Raw genomic sequence first — 24485 nt, 5'->3', positions numbered from 1 at the left:
GCAAGAAACCATTGTTACTTTACACACAAGGAAACTGAGATTTATAGACGTTTAAGTGCTGTGCACATCACGATATCGCATTGTTAGTGAAATAGGGGCAGGGCCAGATTTTGAACCCAGGTCTCAAACTCTACGAACTCTGACCCCAGGGGCTCTTTTGATGCTTTTCACTCCCATGGGTAATTGAGAGTTAGGAGTTGTAATCATTGAAATTAGAGATTTTTGAAAAGACCGTAAAATTAAGAACTTATCAGTCACTTGGAAACAAATGTTTTCTGTATGTCCTGTGCAAGAAGTTAAAGAATGTTTTCATCCTTTAGAAGAAAACATAATTTAATTTATTAAGATGAGAGCCCTTGCCTTTGAGTGTAATAGAGAGAAGCATTTAAATAATAGCCAGCTGGTAAACATCCGCAATAAAACCGAACCAATGAAAACTGTAGTTCCCTCCCGCCACTCACCCTGCATCTTCTAGGTATATGCAATACTTTGGAATTTGTGACACTAAGATGATAGAAATTGCCCCAGCTTAGCTGGCTGGTAAGGAGTGCTGCTGGGAAGAGCCCACGTGCTGCCGGAACCTGTCTTTCCTGGAATAGAGTTCTTTCCACAGAGGTCTTTAATTATTGGCAGAGGTTTGTCTGGATACTTTACTGTCTAGACATGTTTAACATTCCATATGGTAAGTTTCTTTTTCAAAACAGTTTTATATCAATTCTATTTTTAAATTACTCTAAGGTAACATAATATAGTATGATTTTTAAAAATACAGCTTTAGTATCACTATCTGAACCTTTAAGATTTGGGGAGATAATTCAGTTTGGTTTTGGCCTTTATCTCTTTGCATTTAAAATAATTTTTCATCATAGCATAGTGGTTCAAATTGGAAGACATAGTGGTAGAAGGACATTTCAGATTGGTTATTTCTCTGCTCACCACAGTTTAACCTCCACTTTGTAGAAATTTAAGATCCTGAAGTTATCGAAAACAATAACAAATTTTGGGACTGACAGGTAAATATGACATATCACTGAGCATTTTATTAGATATGAAAAGACAGAATCATAAGAGTTTTTAGAGCTATATTTAACTCCATGTATGTGTGTGTGTGTGTGAGAGAGAGAGAGAGAGAGAGCGAGCAAGCGAGAGATCAGTTAGTATCTAGACAAAGCTGATAGTTTATACACAGGAAACCAAGGCATCAGAATATATATGATATACTATGTGCTCGTATATCATGTAGGATAAACGTTTGGTGAATGAAAGAATTAATTGCATAGTGACCTAGTACCCAGCTGGCATAGAGCTTAGAGCCTAAGTTTCATTGCTTCTAGCATTTTTTGCTTAGCTTACTAATTTTCTAGATTATTAAATAAGGTACATGTTACTACAAGTAGCATCTTAAGAATTTCAGAATGGCTTTTCAACATCATAAGAAGGGATAGACAAATATTAAGTGTGCTGAATTACAGTTTTATGTAGAAAAATGAGAATTGTATGTGTGGAATTGTTGAAAACTGTTCTTTTGTAATTTTCTTACTGACATGCAATAGGAAGTACGTTTTGATTAAGAATAGAATTTATTTGGGGCACCTGGCTGTCTCAGTAGTTTAAGCATCTGCCTTCAGCTCAGGTCATGATCCCACGGTTGTAGGATCTAGCCCCGCATCGGGCTACGTGCTTCTCCCGCTCCTGCTCCCCTTGCTTGTGTGCTCGCGCTCTCTCTCTCTCTCTCTCTGTCAAATAAATAAAATCTTAAAAAAAAAAAATCCATTTAAGACCGTCATCTAGCATGCTAAATATTTCTATACAGCTAAATACCCAGGCATGCATCTTCCAGAAGGAAAAAAACACTGTGGAGAGAGCTTTATTCCAGGAAAGACAGACTCCTCCAGTGCGGGCTCATCTCAGCATTTGACCTTTTTCAGTCTGTCTTTTTTAACAGTAGTGTTAGTTATTAACTGGTACTTTTTGTGAAAAAAGCATATCAGATACCTTTAGTGCTCTGTACCAGCTATTCTCAAAGTATGACCCAGGGTCCCTTATTCTCTCCTGTTGGGTCCGCAAGGTCAACACTGTTTTCCCACTAATGCTAAGACGTTATCTGCCTCTCACTGTCATTCTATCCTGAGTGCCCAATGGAGTTTCCAGAGGATACATGTGACCTCACCACAGATTGAAAATGTACAGATTTGAGGCTCCAGGTTTGTAAAGGTATAACACAATGGCCTCTCTTCTCACTATATTCCTTATTTTGGAAAAAGAAATGTTATTTTTTTTCCCATAAAAAACTTTTTCATAAAAATCCTGGTGTGTAATGGGTTTATTGTTTTATTAACAAATGAATATTTAAACAATCCCATTGTCACTTCAGAAACGTTCTCTAAATGGCATAGTGTAGTGAGGAGCCTTTTAGGATTGGTTTTTTTCACTCAGCATAATTCTCTGGAGATTTGTCCAGGTTGTGTGCAGCAATAATTCATTCTTTTTTATTGCTGAGTACTATTCTACAGTACAGATGTTCCTTGGTTTGTTTACCCACTCACCCACTAAAGGTTGCGTAATTTCTGGTTTGGGGCCCTTGCAAATAAAGCTGTAGATATATGTGAGACTTTCACTTCTCTGGAGTAAATATCCAGGAGCACAGTAGCTGAATTGTATGGTAGTAGCATGCTAATTTTTTAAGGAACTGCCACAGTTATCCCAAGTGGATAAAGGGATCCTTAGGTGTAAAAGTTTGACACCCAAAGGCATTATCAAAGCTGATGTGTCACATAGACAGTAAGAGAGTATTTCTGTATTGATATCAGGTAAAAAAAAAAATTCAAAATTCTCAGACTTTTGACGACTAAAAGAAGTTATATCTTATTCTTTGTAATCATAGAGCAGGGTCCAGTATATCGACTGCTTGGCAATGCCATAAATTGCAAGGTCTTCTCCTATATGTTTATAAAGTGATATTTTTTCATTTTCATTTCATTTTTTTTTAATCATTTCAGCACTCTTAACATTTCAGACCCAAGTATGAGCCTGACACAAAAACATTTTTAGTGTGTAATATGTGCCAAGAATGGCGAATACAGACAATAAAGAAGATGCTATCTTCACCCTCAAAGAGCTGAGAAGACAGATGAGCAAGAAGGCAAATGTAGTAATTGTTGAAATGAAGGTATGTGTAAGAGCAGCAAGGGCAAGAGGGAATGGGGATGTACTCAGGAGTAGGAGTGGGGCTGGGGGGTTCTGCAGAGCAAGTAGAGTTTGAGTAGGAACTTGCCAGGAGGACACTTGAAGAGAGAGTAGCCCGAGACTCTTGAAGTTGATAAGTCAAAGGAGCCCTAGGGATTTCCCATCTAACCGTACTTTGGTGGGAATCTTTAGCTCATGGCCTCTTTTTTTCTGGGCTGGATCTCCAAAGGTAAGGACTGTGAGGACTCTTTCTTTCTGAATTAAAAATAATCTACAGAGGGGCACCTGGATGGCACAGTTGGTTAAGCATCTGACTTGATTTTGGCTCAGGTCATGATCTCAGGGGCTGAGATTGAGCCCGTAGTCAGGCTCCACACTCAGTGGGGCTGGTGGTTTCTACAGAGTAATTTGAATAGGAACTCTCTCTCCCTCTCACCCTCCCCTTGCTCTCTCTTCCCCTCCTCCCCTCCCCCTATTCTTTCTCTCTCATGCATGCTGTCTCTCAAATAAATAAATAAATCTTTAAAAAAAATAACCTCAAGAGAAATGATCTGAATAACATGTAGTTTTGGAGTTTGCAAATTAACTATGAAAAAACCATAGCTATTCCTAAGAGTCTCTGATGCACCAGTGTGTTCTTGTCTCATAGACCAGGAGGGGCAAGCCTCTTATTCCTAACTAGAGTTAGGTAGGAAACAATGTATTCTCACTTCCTTTCCAGTGTACTGGGGATTTTTCAAGATATTATTTACAATATATTGTAAGAGGCACCTGGGTGGCTCAGATGATTAAGCATCTGCCTTGGGCTCAGGTCATGATCTCTGGGTCCTGGGATCCAGCCCCACGGAGGGCTTCCTGCTCAGCACAGAGTCTGCCCTTCCCTCTCCCTCTGCCTCTGCTCCTACTGTGCTTGCCTGCTTGCCTGCTTCTCTTTCGCTTTCTCTTTTTCTCTCATGTGAATAAATAAAATCTTTAAAATAATAATAATAAAATGTGTTGTAATATTCTCAGCCAACTTAATAACTTCCATCTCTTTACTCTTCCTGGAATATTAGCTAAACATACAATGTAGTTTGTGAAGATACATATCATACAATGTATACCTATCTTTATATTATGAAAAATATTTAGGACTTGCTTAATTTGCATTTTGATATTTCAGATTGTGCTCATAGAATATCTGAACTCAAAATTATATCTAAACATGGGCATATCCTCCTATAAACATAGATGTATTTATGGCCGCCTAAATGTAGTAAGAGTGCACAAGTAAATTGTCATCTCTGTGGCCACGCAGCATTCACTGAGCTGCTCTTCTGTGGGAGGTCCAGCTCTTAAGGAGCTCAGTTTAGCGTGAGAAGTAGTATTAGGTGCTGCAGTTAGACTTGCACACTGAGAAGGAATGACGGTGTCTGCCTGGGTTGGGAGTAGAGGGAAGGGGTTTGGGGTTGGAAAGACAGGATCAGGCGCCCTTAGTCCTGACAAAATTCTACAACTAAGGCTTTCATGAAATACTTCTCCTCTTTCTTGTAATTACTTAATTTGCTCTTGGGTTATTTTGAAGCAAGAAAGAACTAGATTTATCACTCTTATCTCTTACAAAGTAATTATACGTTGTTTGGCATTTCTCAAATCATAACATCTGTCTGAACTTCTGTTTATCTTTAATAATGATAATAATAGCTAATACTTACACAGCACCTACAATGTGCTAGGCACTATTTTATACACTCATTTATTATTTTATATGTTCGTTTTTTCTTTATGTCAGCCCTTTGAAATAGGCACCATGGTTACCCCCATTTTACATTTTACACATGAGGAGGAAACAGAGACATTTAGAAAGGTCACAGAGCTCATTAAGTGGCAGAGCGAAGATTCGAACCCTCCCAGACTTCCTCCAGAGTATGTGTTCTGTACTTGCGCTGCACAGCCTGGCAGTTCTTCAGTCAGTACGCACGAGCACATGCTAGTGAGCTAGACAGGGTGATTTTTCACTTAATGTTTGTGTCATGGTAACAGAGGTATCTCGGGGGTGGAAGATAATGCAGTTGTTATTTGGTATTTTAACTGGGAACATGTTATTTTTCCTCATGAAAAGATTTTGTGATAAAGAACTCAAAGTTATTTAGAGATTTAAAAAATAGCTAAAACATAATAGTCAAGAGAAATGCTTTCTTAGTCATTATGTGGGAGGCTTGAATTGCAGTATATTTTCTTGAGGAAAAGAGAAATTAGAATAAACACTATCACAAAGAAAGAAGAGCAAAGGATATGTGAGTTTTCTTGCGGACTGGAATTAGAGTCTGCAGACATTCTGTATTAAAATACTTTGTCTGTCTGGGTTAAATGCTGTTTCTCTCCTTAATCTCACATGCCGTGCACTGAAGTTTGAAAAGTTATGGTGCCCAGAGGGTAAAGAACAAGGCTTGTGGGTTACATTTGCTCTCTTAATGTTGGTACAATAGGAGTTTAGCTCATAGGTTGCACTTGTTATTTTATTTTATTTTTCAAGATTTAATTAATTAATTTATTTGACCGGCAGGGATCACAAGGAGGCAGAGAGGCAGGCAGAGAGAGAGAGAGGGAAGCAGGCTCCCCACTGAGCAGAGAACCCGATGCGGGACTCGATCCCAGGACCCCGAGATCATGACCTGAGCTGAAGAAAGCAGCTTAACCCACTGAGCCACCCAGGTGCCCCTCTTGTTATTTTATTAAGTCATTTTTCAAAACAGTGTCTCGAAGGTCAGCCATCCCATTTGAATCCTGGCCACCTGCTCATAAGTCATGGCACCTCTTGTTAACTTTGTTGAAATGTTAATATTGTTTTTCTAATAAATACTCTGGATAAACAAAGTGATAAATATGGATGTGTGATGGGAAGAGAATTTTCTCATTGAAACATACATTGGGAGCATTGACTTGGTGTCTGCCCCTTCCGCTCTTGAGGCTGGAGGACCAGGTTTGATGATTCCCGCAGCCTGAAGGTGTTGTGCCTCGGATATTTTGACCTGCTGCATACTAGGGAAGCGTGCCAGGTGCTCTGAAGCCCTTGAGGCTCCACAGAGGGGCCCTTGTCTGGTTCCATCTGGCCGACGCCCTGTCACACAACACAGCAGTGCGCACTTTTCCCCTTTTGAAAGTATTTCCGACTATAAAGCCAAACTTGAGTTAGATGACCAGTTCTCCTCATCTTTCTCTGTATTCACATAACAGCCTCCTGTGCAGGACTTTCTTGGAGTACGCTGAATTTTAAATATTGGGTTTTCTTAATTGTCCTCTCCCTACCTCTCCTGTCAATGTGGAGTCATACTAGAGACTGTAAATATTTACTGAAGGGTGACTATAGACAGCTGCTGCCTCTGGAGTTGATTTTTAAGCCCTGGTGCTGCTGGGGAACCTGAGGGCAGCATTCCTTGCTAGAGGTGCATGACCTGGGGGTGGGGGGGTGTGGCTTTGAGAGCCTTCTGTAGTTGGACAGGAGACAGACACACACGCACACACAAACTGCCGTTTTGAGTAAGCAAGAACAGATCAAAGTGTTGAATAATATGAGGTGGAATTATAATTTATAACACATTCTACCAATTTGATTGAATGACAGTGGGCTTTTTCCCTAATGCTATAAAGTAGTACTGCACTTTACGGAGTTTGCACAGATGTTATCTATATATGCTGTGTAGTTTATCTTTCTATAATCTGGGCTACATAGAGAATATTTAAATCATACATATTTTGAAATCCATTTTTTCCAAACATAGTACAGGGCGAAGGTCATTTTTTTTAATAGACACTGAATTATCCTTGAGACAACATTTCAAAGACACAGCCTTTGGTATGGCAATGTAAATGCATAAAATGAGAAGCAAAGAACCATGACTGGGATGACAGATGCAAATGTATTGCATAATATACCTCAATTTGCATTATTAGCCTGCTATGTAGATTAATTGGCTTTAAACACTACCGTTGAGCAGCGAAGTGTTGGAGGATTTCAGTCTGTAAAACGGATTGATTCTCTTAGTCACACCATATGCAGCATCTTTGCTTTTTAATCACAAGTTCTTCTTTCACCAAGAACTTGGCAATGTTGTAGCCAAGTTTTGGCAGGTTTGTAGCAAGATAAGCTTTGCAAGCTTAACCAACGAACAAATCAGTTAATTTATTAGGATTTTATGACTAATTTATCACCTGATCTAAATTTTATTTTATGTTTTAACCTAAAAAAGAAGTTAACTAAGTAATAAGATATCGATGACTTTTAGCCCCTCTTCACTGATGCTAATTACAGTTGTGGTTTGTTTTGTTTATCTAGAAAAACCTTGATTTTAGTCAGATACATTGCTCATCAAAGGAAACCATACGTGAAGTGAAAGTCTAACGTGTGAAGATACAGAAACTGCTTTGGTTGATTCAAAATGGGAACAACAAGTGATGAGATGGTGTCTGTGGAGCAGACCTCCTCCTCCTCCTTCAATCCTCTGTGTTTTGAATGTGGCCAGCAGCACTGGACAAGAGAGAACCATTTATACAATTACCAGAATGAAGTAGATGACGACCTGGTCTGCCATATTTGCCTTCAGCCTCTGTTGCAGCCACTAGACACCCCCTGTGGACACACGTTCTGCTGCAAGTGCCTCAAAAACTTCTTACAGGAGAAGGATTTTTGTCCATTGGACCGGAAAAGACTCCACTTTAAGTTGTGTAAGAAGTCCAGTATTCTAGTTCATAAGCTTCTGGACAAATTATTAGTGTTATGTCCATTTTCTTCAGTGTGCCAAGATGTCATGCAACGCTGTGATCTGGAGGCACATCTTAAAAACAGGTAAGCACAAAATATAAAGGGAAGAGAAGTAAAGTCTAGGGTTTATTAAAAGGTTGGTCAAACCAAAACTTGCTGAAGAGTACCAAGACATCAGTAAGTAAATGGACAAATCAGATACAAGAGATACACAAATAAGTTCTGTGGAACAACATTTTTACATGACAATTTATCAAATACATAGATACAGAAACTACAGTGAAGAAGTCCCTACTAATATTTTTGCTGGTATAACATGAAGCGATTACATTCATGTGGGCAGCAGGGTGTAGTGATAGACTTTTTTCCAAGGCAGTTTAGCAGTTTGTTTCAAAAAGTGAATGTGAGTATCCTTTGATGTAGCTTATTATCCTAAGGAAATAATCCAAATGAAGGAAAAATTATGTATAAAGATGTGTTCACTGCAGCATTGTGCATAGTTCAATAAATCAGAGTTGATCTAATTAACAGTAGGGAAGGGTTAAAACTACCATAGTACATCAACTCCATGGGATATTATGCAGACAGCACAAACAGTAATTTGGTTGCAACATGGAAATGAGGGTACATTATTTTATTTGCTAGGATCTTATAAAGAATCTGTGTTTAAGGACTAGACTGAATAAGAGCTAGGGGTTCGAAAATTTAAAGCATTCAATGGGGATTTTTATTCTAATAAAGCTTTTTTTTTTTTTTAAGATTTTATTTATTCATTTGACAGTAGATGGAGAGGCAGGCAGAGAGAGAGAGAGAGGGAAGCAGGCTCCCTGCTGAGCAGAGAGACCGATGCGGGACTTGATCCCAGGACCCTGAGATCATGACCCGAGCCAAAGACAGTGGCTTAACCCACTGAGCCACCCAGGCGCCCCTCTAATAAAGCTTTCTATTAAAAGCTTAAGTAATTTATTGAGCCAGTTAGTGAGTTTTATAATTTGACATTAGTGAAAGACTTGGATTTTAGAATTATTTATACCCTTAGGAAAGGTTAGAATATATCTCTATGCCTTATGTATGAAGAATCCCATAATAGGACAGAAATAAATGTATTGATTTCTGGATTTCAGAGTCCAACCACTTGTGCAATAGAAAGCTAGGATTGCTGTGAAAAAGTCACAGTACAATATATGGGGTATCATAGAAGTGATGGAGATTATCTAACTTCATCCCCTCCTTTTACAAATCAGGAAACTGAATCACAAAGATTTAGAGCTAGTTAATGGTATAGTTAGGCCTAAACTTCTAATACTCTTATTTACAATTCTGATACACTGTGCTGACTTGACCACAGGTCCAATTATGTTCCTTACTACTACGTGGTAGTAAGTTTCCTGTAGACATGTGTATATGTGGTCCTTCTTTTCCTAAATATCAGTGTTATAAAATGAGGATACTCATTAGAAATAGTTAAGATATATGAGAAAGAACAAGATGTTTTTACCATGTCAGAAACATGAAGATTTATAGAAAAATTGTTTAGATCTAAGCTGTATTATCTAGTAAGAGCTAAGAAAAAGTGTAGGGTAGATACAGAGACTTGTGAAAGTCCTTATGGCCTTAAGTTTCCTTGTGTCCTTGGTCACCAGCAGGTGTAGTATCTGAGCACGACAGCAGAGACCTTGTACACATCGACACCAGACTTTTGAATGTGGTGTTCTGGGTGGGTTCTGCTTTCTGAGTTTGAGGAATATCTTGCCTTATTTCTCTCAGTTGGGCTATTCCTTTTAGGGAATAGTTTTCTTTGACTCTTTTACGAATATCAGTTAGAGGATGTTAGAAGAACTTACAAAGTCTCAGTTCAGTTACCAATTATTTTGAGAGCAGTGAGGTAAACGTTGCACGAATTTTTAGGAATATTCACTTAACTAATATGCCTACAAGAATTTAATATGTAATTGACGTATCATTAGTATTTTGGATCAAGCAGTTTATGTTGGTGATGTAAAAACTTGGGAACATCACACTGTCCTTTCATTTAATTAATATTAATTAATATTTGAGCTACTCGTTTAGTCATTTCCAAAGCATCTCAGGCCTGAACGATACATTGAAAAAGGTGAATGATTTGAAAAGATGAGTGACTGGCTTGACATAAACAGCCAAGAATGGTTATTGACTATGAAAAATAAAAAGGCAAATTACAAAGTGTAATTTTTCTATCCCATTGGAGTAGATATGGGTGGAACAGCCCGACCTTTCTCTAGTTTTCAGTTAAAAATGGTGATGTTAAGTAGTTTCTGCAAGTGGAGCGCAAATTAGAATCTAATGCTGGCTTGTAATTGTTTTTACTAGTCTTTGAATCCCTTTGCTAAAAACTGATATTCAGCTAACATTTCTTCATTTAAATGTCTAATCTATGTTCTAATATTGGTTGCTGAGAAACTAGCCACCCCAAATATAGTGACACAAAACAAGCATTTGATTCTGCTCATGCATTCTGTGAGTCAGGAATTCAGACAGGGCACAGCAGGGATGACTTGTCCCTGTTATGTATAATCTGGGCCACAGCAGGGAAGAACTGAAAGCCAAGGACCAAAACATTTGGAACTAGAGAATCTACTTCCAAGATGGTTTCTTCATTCACATATCTGGCACCCTGGTGGAGAAAACCAGAGGTGCTGGCTCAGCTAGGAAAGCCTACAGGTGGCCTTTCCAGCATGGCACCCTCAGGGTATTTAAAGTTTTTATGTGGCATTCAGTGTGGCAGAAGCTAGAGGGCTTTGTATGAACTAATCTTGAAGGCACATATTACCCCTTGTACTGTCACCTCTGTTTGAAGCAGTCCACTCAGATTCAATGGGACAGGGGACCTGGGCTTCACTTTGTGATGGAAGGAGGCCAAACATTTGCAGCCATGTTTTCAAACCAACCCAGACAGGCAACCGAGTGATACCATGAGTCACAGAATATGATTATTCTGACTGTGCCATCTCTGCACACAGTCTCACTCATTTGAAAGAAATTGAGAAGTTCCTTATCAACTCATAGAATTTCAGGGGCGCCTGGGTGGCTCAGTTGATTAAGCATCTGCCTTTGGTTCGTGTTTGTGTTCAAACATTCTTGCCAGCATTCTTTTCTTATGTAGAATGTAAAAAGCAGATATCTATCTATCTATCTATATATATATATATTTCCAAATCATTTGAGAGTATGAGTATCCAGAATATATAAAGAATTTTTACAACTCAATGAAAAAGCAAGTAAACCACAATTTTAAATGGGTGAAAAATTTGAATAGGTATTTCTCCAAAGAAGATTATTTGAATGGCCAATAAACATGTAAATAAATGCTCAGCATCAGTAGTTGATTTTCATAATGGGTTTTTTTTGGTAAGATGTAAGCATCCTGTATATATTTGGATACTAGAACCTTATTAAATGTATGATTTGCAAATACTTTCTTTTGTTCTGTTGATTGTCCTTTCACTTTCCTATGCTCTTTGAAGGACAGATGGGTTTAATCTCATGAAGTCCAGTTTCCCTGTGTTTTCTTTGTTTGCTTATGCTTTTGGTGTCATGGCCAAGAAATCAAGGCCTAATCCAAGGTCTCAAAGATTTATACATGTTTTCTTCTAAGACGTTTATGGTCTTTGATCCATTTTTATTTAATCGTGATTAGAGAACATGCTATGTGTAATTCAGTCCTTTAAATTTAATTAAGGCTTTCTTTTTTTTATGATCTAGCACATGGTCTACCCTGGAAAATGCTCCATGTTTACTGAGGAAGAATATGTTTTATGCTCTTGATGTGCGGAGTGTTCTATAGATGTCCCGTTGGGTCTGGTTGATTCATAGTGTTCTTAAAGTCTTTCTTTCCCTGTTCTTATCTGGCCATAAGGGTTCAATCCATTATTGCAGGTGTGGCATTGAAGTCCTAAACTATTATTGTTGAATTTTCTATTTCTCCTTTAATTCTTTCATTTTTTCCTTTATGGACTTTGCATGTCTTTTGTTAGTTACATATATAATTGTTATAGCTTCTTGATAGATTGAACATTTTCATCACTGTAAAATGTTGGTTGATAGAAACAGTTTTTTTTTTTTTTTAAGATTTTTTTGGTTTGTTTATTTGGCAGACGGAGACATCACAAGTAGGCAGGGACACAGGCAGAGCAAGAGAGGGGAAAGCAGGCTCCCTGCTGAGCAGAGAGCCTGATGCAGGGCTCAATCCCAGGACCCTGATATCATGACCTGAGCCAAAGGCAGAGGATTAACCCACTGAGCCACCCAGGCACCCCTAAAAACAATTTTTTGTCTCAAAGTCTGTTTTATCTAAAATTAGTATATCTACTCAGCTGTCTTTAGGTTATTATTTGCATGGTATACCTTTTTTCTTCTTTTAATTTTGACCTATATGTGTCTATGTATGTGTCTGTTGTAGACACACTTACAGTTGGATCTTTTATTTTTTTAATGCATTCTGCCAATCATTAACTTTTCAGTGGAGTATTTAATTTATATTTAAATATATTTATTATATTATTTATATTTATAAATTTATTATATTTGTTTATATTACTGATCAGGCAGGATTTATGTCTGCCATTTTGCTATTCTGTAATTTTTTTTGTTTCTCTGTTCTTCCATTACTTCCTTCTTTTGTATTTTAATGTATTTTCTGGTATTCCCTTTTAATTCCTTCATCATTTCTGTTTACATATATATTTTTAATTGTTTACTTGGTGGTAGCCCTGGGATTATAATTAACATCTTAATTTATAACCGTCTAGTTTAGATTAATACAAACTTAATATCACTAGAGTACAGAAACTTAGCTCATAGATAGCTTGCTTCTTCCCCATTTTTTGTGCTGTTGGTATTATACAAATTACATCTTTATACATTATATACCCATCAAAAGAATATAATTATTTCTTTTTGCAGTTGTCTTTTAAATCAGATACAATAAAAAAGGAGTCATGAAACCAAAACTACTTTTTTTTTCAAGATTTTATTTATTTATTTGACATAGACAGTGAGAGAGGGAACACAAGCAGGGGGAGTGGGAGAGGGAGAAGCAGGCTTCCCGCTGAGCAGCCCCATGTGGGGCTGGATTTGGGACCCTGAGATCATGACCTGAGCCTGAAGGCAGCCGCTTTACAACTGAGCCACCCAGGCGCTCCCCAAAACTACTTGTATGCTTTTATGTTTGTGTAGTTACCCTTACCAGCGCTCATTTCTTCATGTGGATATGAGGTACTAAGTACCTTCCATAGCAGCCTGAAAGACTTCCTTTGGTGTTTTTTTGTAGGGCAGGTCTGATAGCAACAAACTTTTCATATGGGAATGTCTTCGTTTCTCCTGTTTTTGAAGGATGTTTTTTCTGGTTATAGGCTTCTTGGACAGTGTTTGTTTAGCACTTTGTGTTTACCACAGCCTCCTAGCATCCATGGTTTCTGAAGAGAAATCAGTTGTCAGTCTTACTGAGGTTCAGATGTATGTGATATAAGGTATTTTTCTCTTGCTGCTTTCAAGATTCATCAAATTCAGCAAGATTTTGGTTATGTCTTCAAATATTCTTTTTGCCCTCTTCTCTCTCAAAAATGACATATGCCATATTTTGTGGGGTTCCAATTCTCCATATATTAATAGTCTTGTTAGTATCTCAGAGGTCCTTGAGAGTTTTTCCTTTTTTTTTTTTTTTTTTTTTTTTTTTTAATTCTCATTGTTTTTCTTTTTTGTTCCTGAGACTGGGTAATCTCAATTGACATATCTTCGAGTTCATGGATTCTTTCTTCTGCCTGTTCAAATGTGTTGTGAATTCATTTTATTTATCATACTTTTAAACTCTAGGATTTCTATTTGGTTCTTTACTATAACTTACATTTCTTTATTGACATTTTTATTTGGTGAGACATCATTCATATGTTTTCCTTTAGGAATTCTTTTAGGAATTATTTTGTATGTTCTTGGAACATATTTGTAATGCCTTATATAAGTCATTGTCTACTAAGATCAATGTCTAGGCTTCTACAGGAATAAGGTTTCTGCTATTTTTTTCCTATATATGGGCCATACTTCCTTGTTTCTTTGCATGTCTCTTAAGTTTGAACTGAATGCTAGACATTTTTAATAAGGTCTCTGAACATAGCGATTTCATCATTTTCTTTGAATAAATGCACTCCAGATTGCCACAGAACTTTGACTAATTTCCAGAGCTCAGAAAGAGTTGGTTCTGATGATTTTTGCCAGAGTCCTTATTCCTTTATGGAAAAGAGGCTTTTCAGACATATTTTGTGTGTGTGTGTGTGTGTGTGTGTGTGTGTGTGCATTTTTATTGGAATTCTAGTTAGTTAACATATAGTGTAATTTTAATTTCAGGTGTACAATGTAGTGACTCGGCACTTCCAATACAAGTGCCCTTTTAGTACCCATCACTTACTCACTTTTTTATTTAATTTCTAGTTAGTTAACATGTAGTGTAATCATTGGTTTCAGAGTACAATTTAGTGATTCATCACTTACATATAACATCCAGCACTCAACACAGCAAATGCCCTCCTTAATCCTCATCACCCATTTAACCAATCCCCCACTCACCTCTCTCCATCAACCCTCTCAGTTTGTTCTCTGTCGTTAAGTCTCCTGTGTTTCACCTCCTTCTCTTTTTTTTTCCCCTTTCCATATGTTCCTCTATGTTTTGTTTCTTAAATCCCCTATGAGTGAAATCTTTTAATCTGACACTATTATACCTTAAATCAAGTTAGTTCAATGTAATTTTCTTCCTGAAGAGAGCCAGAAAAGTGGGAATAGAAGCATAACCTTCAGGAGGAAAGGAAAATTTGGCTCTGCTTGCTGTATGAACCTTCTGGCTTTATTTAAGAAAGTTAAAAGACACACCAGTATACAGAGATACCTCCATAGAGCAGTATAGCCCTCAGCCTATGGAAGTCACAGTGTCCTTTTTAAGCGGCAGCCCCCTGTCTCAGAGCTCCCTTTCTGCCCACATTGTGTCAATACATGCCTACTCCCATCTAATTAAATGTTACATGCATTTCTTTTCTATTTGTATTCTTTTTTTCCCCAAAGCACTCATTTTATCATGAAACAGAAATGGATATGGTAGAATCAAGAAAAAGAGTGAATCAAAGCCTTTTCACTTTTATGTAAAAGATTTTGACAATGAGATCTTTATAAAATGTCAGTACCTTCTATTTGTTGTTATACCATAAACCTCTACTTCTGAGTAGGAGACTTAGGCCATTTACAGCAACCATCTTAATGTGTAAAATAATTCTGAATTCTTTCTATAAAAATGTTTGGCAGGGCGCCTGGGTGGCTCAGTGGGTTAAATCCTCTGCCTTCAGCTCAGGTCATGATCCCAGGGTCCTGGGATCAAGCCCAGCATAGGACTTTCTGCTCAGTGGGGAGCCTTCTTCCTCTCCTCTCTCTGTGCCTGCTTCTCTGTCTACTTGTGATCTCTGTCTGTCAAATAAATAAATAAAACCTTTAAAATAAAATATTTGGCTAAAATATGAAACACCTTTGCAACAAAATTGGCAATGTAGCTTAAGTAAGATTTCAGAAGTGTCCCCTGGAAAAAAAATGGGAACGTTTCCTTTTGCCAGATAACAGTTCAAGTTAAGATGCCATAAATTAGACAAGGCTAGAAAGGAGCTTCGTGTTACTAGAAAAGAACAGCATGTAATGTGTACTTCTTCCATGTCAAACTGACAACCACGTAATAACAATGACTTATCATACGTAAGAAAAGTAGAATATGTTCTTCAGAAGGAAATGATATTCCAAGATAATTCTTTTAAGCAAATCTCTTATTGAAGTCTTGAATAGCTTCACGGAACATTATCACAGAATGGGCAGAGATCATTTCTATGATGTTAAAGAATTCCTTTATTTTAGATACCCTCCTTAAATAGAAACACACATCAAGTATCAACACTTGTAAAACTGATCCTCTGAATTCTTTACTACCACACAGTTCTTGGCTGCATTTGGATGCAAAGGTTTAACTCATGCTAATCTGGACAAGCCCAGGTGGGGAATGATCTGGAGTCTTAGCAGATACTCTTGTCCCTGGGCTCCTGGGTGGGACCCAGGACACTGCTGCACACTGCTGGTGGGACCCACCTGCATTTTCTGCTTCCTGCTGACACACTGAGTATTGTAATGGTTTCTACAGGCCTTCCAAGTACCACACTTGAATTTCGGTTTCTTTTCTTTTTTTTGTTTTTGTTTCTTTGTTTTTGTTTTTCCCAATTGCAGATTTTATGTTCACTTCCTTTTAATGTCTTTAACTTTACTTTTTCTCATAGGGAAATCTATATCATGTTTTCACTCTCATTAGAATCAGAATCACCCTCAGATTCTTCACCGGATGCAGAGTCTAGATCAGAGCCATCTGCACTGCCGCCACTGTGGGTCTTCCTCTTTCGTATTGCAGCGTGCACTGCTGCTTTTCTTGTCCCTGAAACACAGTGAAAATCCCCTTCCTCCAGAATCTTACCCAGATCTAAATAACCACTGGCTCCGCAGCAGTTGGAGCTGTGGGGAGACTTAGTCATTGTTCTGTAACTCCTCTGGTAGTGTTCTAGGCTTCTTATTTAAAAGTGCAGTTGCAGAACCAAAACCATCACCACTGTCGGAGTCCTGAAACTATGAGTAATTGACTGTTTGTTATGCCTCGTGGGCCATAACATGGCCCCCTTCAAGACAGGAAATAGGTAATTTTCAAAGTCTTGTTGACGGCAGTGTGGTTTCAGTGCCCGCTCACAACCAGACACCGGAGCTCTGCTCCCCCTGCCACCAGCCTTCCAGTGATTACCAGCCATCCTGGTTCTATTTATTGTTAATATTTCCTGTACTAGCCTCCTGCTACATTGACCTACCTGCTTGAATGATCCAAGTTATATCCCCAATGCCAGTTGTGGTTTGTGGTGGTGTTGTTAAATACTCCATTTAAAAAGATGCATTGATTTTGTTGTTTATGATTTTTGTTTGCTTTTTAATTTTCACTAAGAACTTTCTCATATTCTCTGATTGTGCTTCTGGACACCACTTTGTGGAACAAATTCACATTGCCCTAGAAAAAGAACTCCGTAAGAATGAATTTAGGAAAGGCGCACCTGGTTGCCTCAGTCAATTAAGTTTTCACCTCTTGGTTTTGGCTCAGATCCAGATCTCAGGGTCCTGGGATCAGCCCCTCATCGGGCTTCACACTCAGCACAGAAGTCTGCTAAAGATTCTCTTTCCCTCTGTCTCTGCCCCACTCTGTCTGCCCCTCCCCTGCTCTCTCTTTGCTCTCTCTCTCTCTCTCAAATAAATAATCTTAAAGGAAAAAAAAATGAATGAATTTAGCATGATGTAGTGGAAAGAGCAGATGTCTTTGGCATCAGCTCTTAGTTTGTTTGGATTTTGACTTTGCAACTTAATAGCTGTGGGACGTTGCCTTAGTTAAGTGTCAAGTTTCCCATCTGTAAAATAGGGATAACAGAGTGCTTGTGAGGATTCAGTGAAATGTGGTATGTAGAGGTATTTCCACAGTGACTGGCACAGATTAGACACTCAACAAATGAGTCTTCCTTTCTCTTTTAGTTCCAAATGTTTACAGACTGGAGGAACCATGGCTTCGAGCTGTCTGTGGCCAAGAGCTTTTTTCCAGGCCTGCTCTGATTTACTCATTTCCTAACTGTCTTTTAAAACAGTTCTTTTGAGGTATATTTCGCCCACCATACAACTCATCTGTTTTTAAGATGTGCAAGTCAGTGTTATTGAGGATACTCTCTGAAGTCAGCAGGCATCATCACAATCGAATTTTTAGAACATTTTCAGAGAAGCCCGTTCCCATTGCAGCCATGCCCTAGATGCCCAGGTTGTGAATGGTCTGTCCCAATTCTCATTTCCCCTCAAGCCCAGTAAGTTTTAGTGTGCCGTTTTTTTTTTAATTTTTATTTTTATTTATTTGAGAGAGAGACAGTGAGAGAGAGTATGAGCAAGAAGGTCAGAGAGAGAAGCAGACTCCCCATGGAGCTGGGAGCCCGATGTGGGACTCGATCCCGGGACTCCAGGATCATGACCCGAGCCGAAAGCAGTCGTCCAACCAACTGAGCCACCCAGGCGCCTCTAGTGTGCAGTTTTTAATAGAAGGCATACACGGTGTGAACAGAAATGCTTGTACCATAGTCTGGGCTTCTGCCCTCATCACTGAAGGTGTTCTCTCTGAGGTTACCATGACCTTTTAACTGCCAAAGCAAAATAATGCTTTTTGGGTCTTATCTCATTGGCCTCTTTCATGGCATTTGCACTACTGGTCATTTTTTCTTTGTTGACACTCTTGCCTCCCTTGTGTAGTTTGAAGTCTTTCTCTCATCGTCTCCTCCTGGCTAGTTGTTCTGTCTCTATGTGCGCAGCTCCCCATCTGTTTAAAGGTGGGTGTTGCGCAGTCCTCTGTAACCTTCCTGAGTGCTGGATGAATGCGTTCTTCCATAGTTCTCTGTGATATCGCATGAAATACCTGTCTTTAGCCCCTCTTAGCAATTTGCTGTCCCATTGGGATGGAAGGATACCTGGTTCTTTACTTTAACAACTTCAGGGTTCCAGTTTTAAATTTATTCTTGGATAAGATAAGAGGGGCTTTACAGTTACTTAGTTTGTAGGATTTTGTCGTTGTTAGCTAGGCTCTTTACCAGCTGTGCACATTTTGCTTATGTTTCCTTTCCACTTCCTGTTCCTAGTCTGTTTCTCCATCAAAGACTGGCTGTTACGCATATGGATACCAGTGTGTGATATGCATTTGGGGAATACCTATATTTTTAGTCTCAAGTATTTTTTTATGATCCGGTTTTTTACACCAGTTTTTTATTGAATGAAATAGTTTTAAAATGCATTTCTCATGAAATCTACTTACTTGACAAAAATCATTTTTCTCAGTGATACAATATTCCAAGTTACTTGTCAGGTCCTTGCAGGAACATTTCCTGGAGTGCGGCACAACAGTGCAGAAGGAAAATCATTTGTCCTCTTTCTTAATAAGGTGATGAGGAAACCGGGAATGAGAAAAAGCTGAATAAAGAAATTCCATAGCAATCTTTTTCAAGAACTTGAAACCCACAACTTATCTTTAGTTTGTGAGGTGAAATTTATTACTTTTACAGCTAAGAGATAGCTTCCAGTTTTCAATAAATTAATCCTATACTTGATTTTTAATGAAATTTGAGATTTTAAAAAATATTATCATTGAATGAAGTCTGCAGCCCTAGACATAAGATTGCCACCCACCATACGCAGCCTCTTGGGCCTTTGCTCTGCTTTTCTGCAAGTGGCAGAGCCTCCGATGTATTGCTTCTCACTAATAAATGAATGTGTACCCTTGGCCCTGAGAGTGGAAGGAAACAGTGTCACTCAAGGTCCAAGTCTGGATGCAGGAGCACATTGTGGAAGAAGACTGCTGTTTCCACTCCTGTTACAGAGTTAAACTGTCCCTGTGAAAAGGGGGTTATGCAATCAGGATCTCAGAATAGTATTTGCAATGTACCATCAACTGTGCTGGTATATTTCTGGGACTAGTATATATCTGAATACAGGTTTTTATTGAAGTATTTTTTGAGACATGCACGAAGCCACTATTTGTGCCAACGCCTGTTTTAAGTTTGCTACACAGTGTGGTAGGAACTTAGTTTGAGCAGAGGTTAAAATCAGAATTACATACCACTTATGGATTACCTCTAGGTGAGTTTGGCATTGAAACAGTGGCTATTCTGTTGTTGGGGCACAAGCTGTCAATCATTTTTCCTTTCAAATCATCTGGGAACCCCCTAATGCTCTCTTTCTAGATGTCCTGGAGCTTCTCATCGGAGACTTGCCCTAGAAAGGAGGAAAACTGATAAAGCTCAGAAAGAGATTGAGAATGAAAACGGAACCACTGTAATAGATCTTCCAGGTACTTTATCCCTCGAAACAGACTGCTCAGGGACAGGCACAGCGCCTGCTGAGCGCAGCTTGACATCAGCGTCTCTGCCCGCGTGGCCTGAGGAGCCTGGCCTGGACAATCCCGCCTTCGAGGAGAACACGGCCACTGACAGTATGTGCTCTTCACCTTGCTTTTGCTTTTCATCTCTTTTCAAATAAGATATTTCCTTTCTTCTCACTACTTCCTATTACATTCCCTACATGGGGTGTTGTGGTTTTTTTTTTTCTCTTCAACAAATAATTTTACTGAGATATGCTTCACATATCACATATTCACCCTTTAAGTGTACAAGTCTAACAGTTTGCAGTTTAGAAACAGAAAGCGAGTCTTACCTTGAGGCTTATCCTTCCCCCTCCCCCTCTTCTGTTGTAGTCCACAAATTCACTGGTCATCAACAGGCTTCTTTTGTTTGTTTGTTTTGAAGCCTATTGCTTCTTGACTAAGAAATCCACAGCATCAAGAAGAACAATAATAATACCTCGGTCTACATGCTTATTCTGTGTCAGCACTGTGCCAAGCACTTTACATATATTAATTTATTAAATGCTTGTACCAATACTGGATTTTTTTAATGATGAGGAAACTTAGAGAGTCATTGGTCAAAGTCTGAGAGCCAGGAAATGGCTGGGTATGTATCTGACTCCAAGGCCATGCATCTGACTATTGTTGTCCTCTGGTAGCAGCCACTGATCTGTCTACGTGACCCACCAGGAGACAGGCAGAAAACCTCTAGTCATAGATCTTGGGCATATCTTAGTGGTTGGCCTTTTGTCTTACTTTTAAATAGGTTTATCTCTTACAAAAATTCCAATTTTTCTATAAATCCCAGTTTTCCCAGCCATGGCTATAACACTTCTTCCATCTCCTACTGCTCAGATCAAGACCCTCCTCTTCTTGCTTAATGTGGTTACTTTGTCAACCACTAAGGTGATTGTATGTCACAGAGTTTGTCTTTTTTATTTGCACTGTTTACAGTTGTTTCATGGGTCAAACTTTCTCTGATCAATTAGGACAAGATGATATTGTCTGTATATTTAGTTATCAGATCACTGTGTGATCCCTAGTGATCTGATGAGTAGTAGTTATTTGTTGATTATTTACTGATCAACTTTTAAAGAGGAAGTGTTTTGCTAATCTTACCTATTGGTGTTTTGGTCATTCTATTTTTCTTATCCCGTGGTATTGCTTTATTATTAATCATCTATTAACATAAGGTCATCACTAATGATAGACGATAACTTACTTACCTGAAGATAATCAAAATATAAAACGTTTTTCTTTCCACCTATTTTTCTCTCTCTCGTTTTTAACTTGGCAGCTACGCAACAGCCAGTTAGTTTACCGGAAGGCGAAATTACTACAATTGAAATTCACCGGTCTAATCCTTATATTCAGCTAGGAATTAGCATTGTGGGCGGCAATGAAACGCCACTGATTAACATTGTTATCCAGGAAGTCTATCGGGATGGGGTGATCGCCAAAGATGGAAGACTTCTTGCTGGAGACCAAATTCTTCAGGTATCAAATTTTTAAATTATTTTGTTAACTTGCCTCTTTTTTGCTCTTATTCATCAATTTAAAACTTAGGAAATTATGGTACTGTGGAATCTGACTTATTAAAGGGTAGGTTTTACTGTTTTTTTATGCAAAACAAATCAGAATTTATCTGTAATTTCTCCGATTTCCCCCCAAACACATGGAATGTATTTTTACCCCCATCTTAAATTTGATCCCACGTGTGCCTCAGTGCGTGGCTCTCCAGGCCAGCTGGATTCCTTCTGGCTTGTACTTTATGGTTGGCTGTTTCGGGGCCACCTTCACTGCTAAATTCTCTTGTCCCATTGGCTCTATCCCTAGTCCCAGGGTACCATCCATCAGTTACCTTCATTGTCTTATTCATCCTTCTCTACACGGATTACTATAATCTAGAAAAGACAGGTCACACAGCACAAGTTACTTAAAACTTATACCATTGAATTTAAGATAGAATTTGGAAATCATGACCACCTCTTGTTGGCTCTCAAACGCACTCTCGTCCACAAACAGCCTGACTCTGCACTAATCCTTGGTGCTACCCTCTCCCTCTTCTCTTTAAAGAGAAATAGCTACTCCAACAAACGAACTAGTTTCGGGCAAGATGATATTATGTTAGAGGGCATACTGATGAGCATGAGATGGCCAGAATTCTACTGTTCACGTGAATTCTAGAGTTCATGTGAAAATTGACCTGGATATATGACCCATACGAGTGTACGTGGTACTTGAAGCTAAAAGAATGGATATTTAGGAGAGAAGAAATAGGCATGAATGAGAAAAGATGTCTTCTAGGAACCCAAGCTCGAGGATTCTTGCCTCCTCGATTTCACTGCTCGGTCCTTCCCCACGGTCTGTTGGTATTCACCCCTTCCCTTTTACCTGCCACCTCTCTGGTCTGTGCCCTCACTGCTTCACATCTAACCCAGTAGAATCAATACCCCTGCCTCCCTACTCTGCTGTGAAATCCGGTACAACCATTGTCAGGTTAGTACAACTGTTACTCTGCTTTCCCTGGGAAGATTGGACCAGAGAATCAAGTCCATACTGATTAATCTAATAGTCAGGGTCCTCTGTGGACTCTAAACAACCTGTCCCCTCAGCCTTCACCCTTGCTTTTTCTTTCAGCTGTAGCCATCGGTGTATTACTGAAACATCATAGGCATGGTGGTCAGTGCTGAGGGTATAATTAAGAGCAAAAAGCAAGCCCTGCCCTCATAGAATGTATAATGTAGCAGAAAAGCCAGACATAGCAGTCTCCTTGCTTCCCTCCATGATCCAGCCTGTCCCCATTGTGCTACAGCTTCCCCACCTTCATCCAGAAAGCCCTGCCCTGTCATTTTCACCCATTCAGACCTCTTCTCACACTAAGTGCTGAAGACATTCTTTCTCTTCACCACTTAACACATAATTGGTCACAGAGAGTTATTCAAATGCAGTGTCTTCCTCACAGAGCTGTGCCTGGAGTCCGTACCCAGGGACATACTTGCTGAGTCAATAAAAGAGTAGATTTGGTTATGATATCCTGTTGGGCATAGCTGTCTTCTTCATTAAAACAAAACTTAGAACCTCTAGGATTTTTAGTTCTTCAAGAGAAATGTCCAGAGGGGAAGACAGACAAACTAGGCTCCAAGAGCAGCAAGGATTGACCTTTCCACTGGGGGTTCCTGGCTTTGGTTTCCACGCCCATCCATATTCTGCCTCTTGTAGTTTGTGATTTCCACTTCGACACTTGGGCCCAAAACCCCTCCTTCATTGCACTTGGCCTGGCTGACACAGACTGAACTTCCAGTGTTTTGTTCTTTACTAAATCCAAAGAGGAAATAGGAAAATACAGGAAGCATAACTAATCCAGCTTATGTAAAATCCAGTTTCTGATCCTACCATAGCTGGCTATTTACCGCATTCCTATGTTTGCTGTCCTTTTATGATATTAGTAGTACTCTGGTTGCATGCGATTGGCACAGCTCTCTGGACACCTTACCCTGTATTCCTTCTACCCCAGCTCCTAAACTGATTCTCCGTGGAGGAACTCTTGTAGCTGTTTTTGACATTTTGACACCTTTGTGGCCAAGACCAAAAGAGCCAGATTGCCCTTTTCTGCAGCTTACACAGTGTTCTTTTCTTCTCCACTTTTGGCCTTTCTAGCTATAATTGAATATATGTTTATTTTCATCTTGTTCTTTGCTACCAGCAGTGTGCCAGCTTTGGATATTAATTATTTTTACATATTTTTATTTTTACATATTTTACATATTTTTATTTTACATATTTCTCATGCTTATTCTAAATTAAAGGTAAAACAAATGCTTTGTTCTTATTTCCATTTCTTTGAATATAATTGAGGTTAAATCTGTAACCTCAGATTTACTAATGTATTCAATATATAGTTTGCTAATATATTAGCAAAAATAAAAAATGTATAAATATATATTTAATATATAGTTTTGTTTGCTATAGGGTTTTGTTTGCTAATATATTTCATCTACAGGCTTTTTTACTGGTCTGCTTTGGACAATTGTTTAATAACATAACTGAATCTGTATACCTCAAATAAAAATCTAATTATCTGAAATACTGGCTATAATTTGGGGAATTAACTCAAAGCTATAAATCAGCATTGTAGACATTCCAGTGCATTATTATTGTTTATGGAGATAACCCTAATAACCCTAATAATGGCAATCTTAAATCCAGTTTAATGATTTCAAATTGATACAAAAACTATGAGCACACATGCTCGCTTCCGCAGCACATATACTAAAAACTATGAGCACATAACCTGATTATTGAAATCACAAAGGGTCTTTCCTCTTGTGGGCCTGACTTCTCATTGGCCTTTGGCTGGTATGCTGGAGGCAGTAAGTAAAGCCACACTACTTGCCCAAATACAGAGTAGTATTTATGGCGATTCAAAAGGAAACACTTGGAAAGAAGGCTCCTTAGTATATTTTTACTACCTGGTTATCTTCCACTTTTTGTGAGCTGCATAAATAATACCGTGAGCCAATTTGAAAAGACCTTGGAGTCGTTAAGATGGTT

The 24485-nt window shown here is 38.7% G+C and overlaps 1 protein-coding gene across 1 annotated transcript in view; it reads left to right on the top strand.

Annotated features, from left to right (window-relative positions):
- Positions 1-24485, top strand: part of LNX2 (ligand of numb-protein X 2) — an 85332-nt gene that overhangs the window by 39995 nt on the left and 20852 nt on the right. The window contains exons 2-5 of the mRNA XM_059378235.1: positions 3000-3169; positions 7502-8011; positions 19774-20021; positions 21229-21439. Of these exons, the coding sequence (XP_059234218.1) occupies positions 7605-8011; positions 19774-20021; positions 21229-21439 (866 nt within the window). The 5' untranslated portion in view covers positions 3000-3169; positions 7502-7604. The remainder of the gene's footprint in view (positions 1-2999; positions 3170-7501; positions 8012-19773; positions 20022-21228; positions 21440-24485) is intronic.

Source organism: Mustela nigripes, chromosome 15 (genome assembly GCF_022355385.1).
Source record: "Mustela nigripes isolate SB6536 chromosome 15, MUSNIG.SB6536, whole genome shotgun sequence".
Classification (NCBI taxonomy): domain Eukaryota; kingdom Metazoa; phylum Chordata; class Mammalia; order Carnivora; family Mustelidae; genus Mustela; species Mustela nigripes.
Note: the sequence above shows the minus strand (reverse complement) of the source record. Positions and strands in the feature narration are given on the sequence as shown.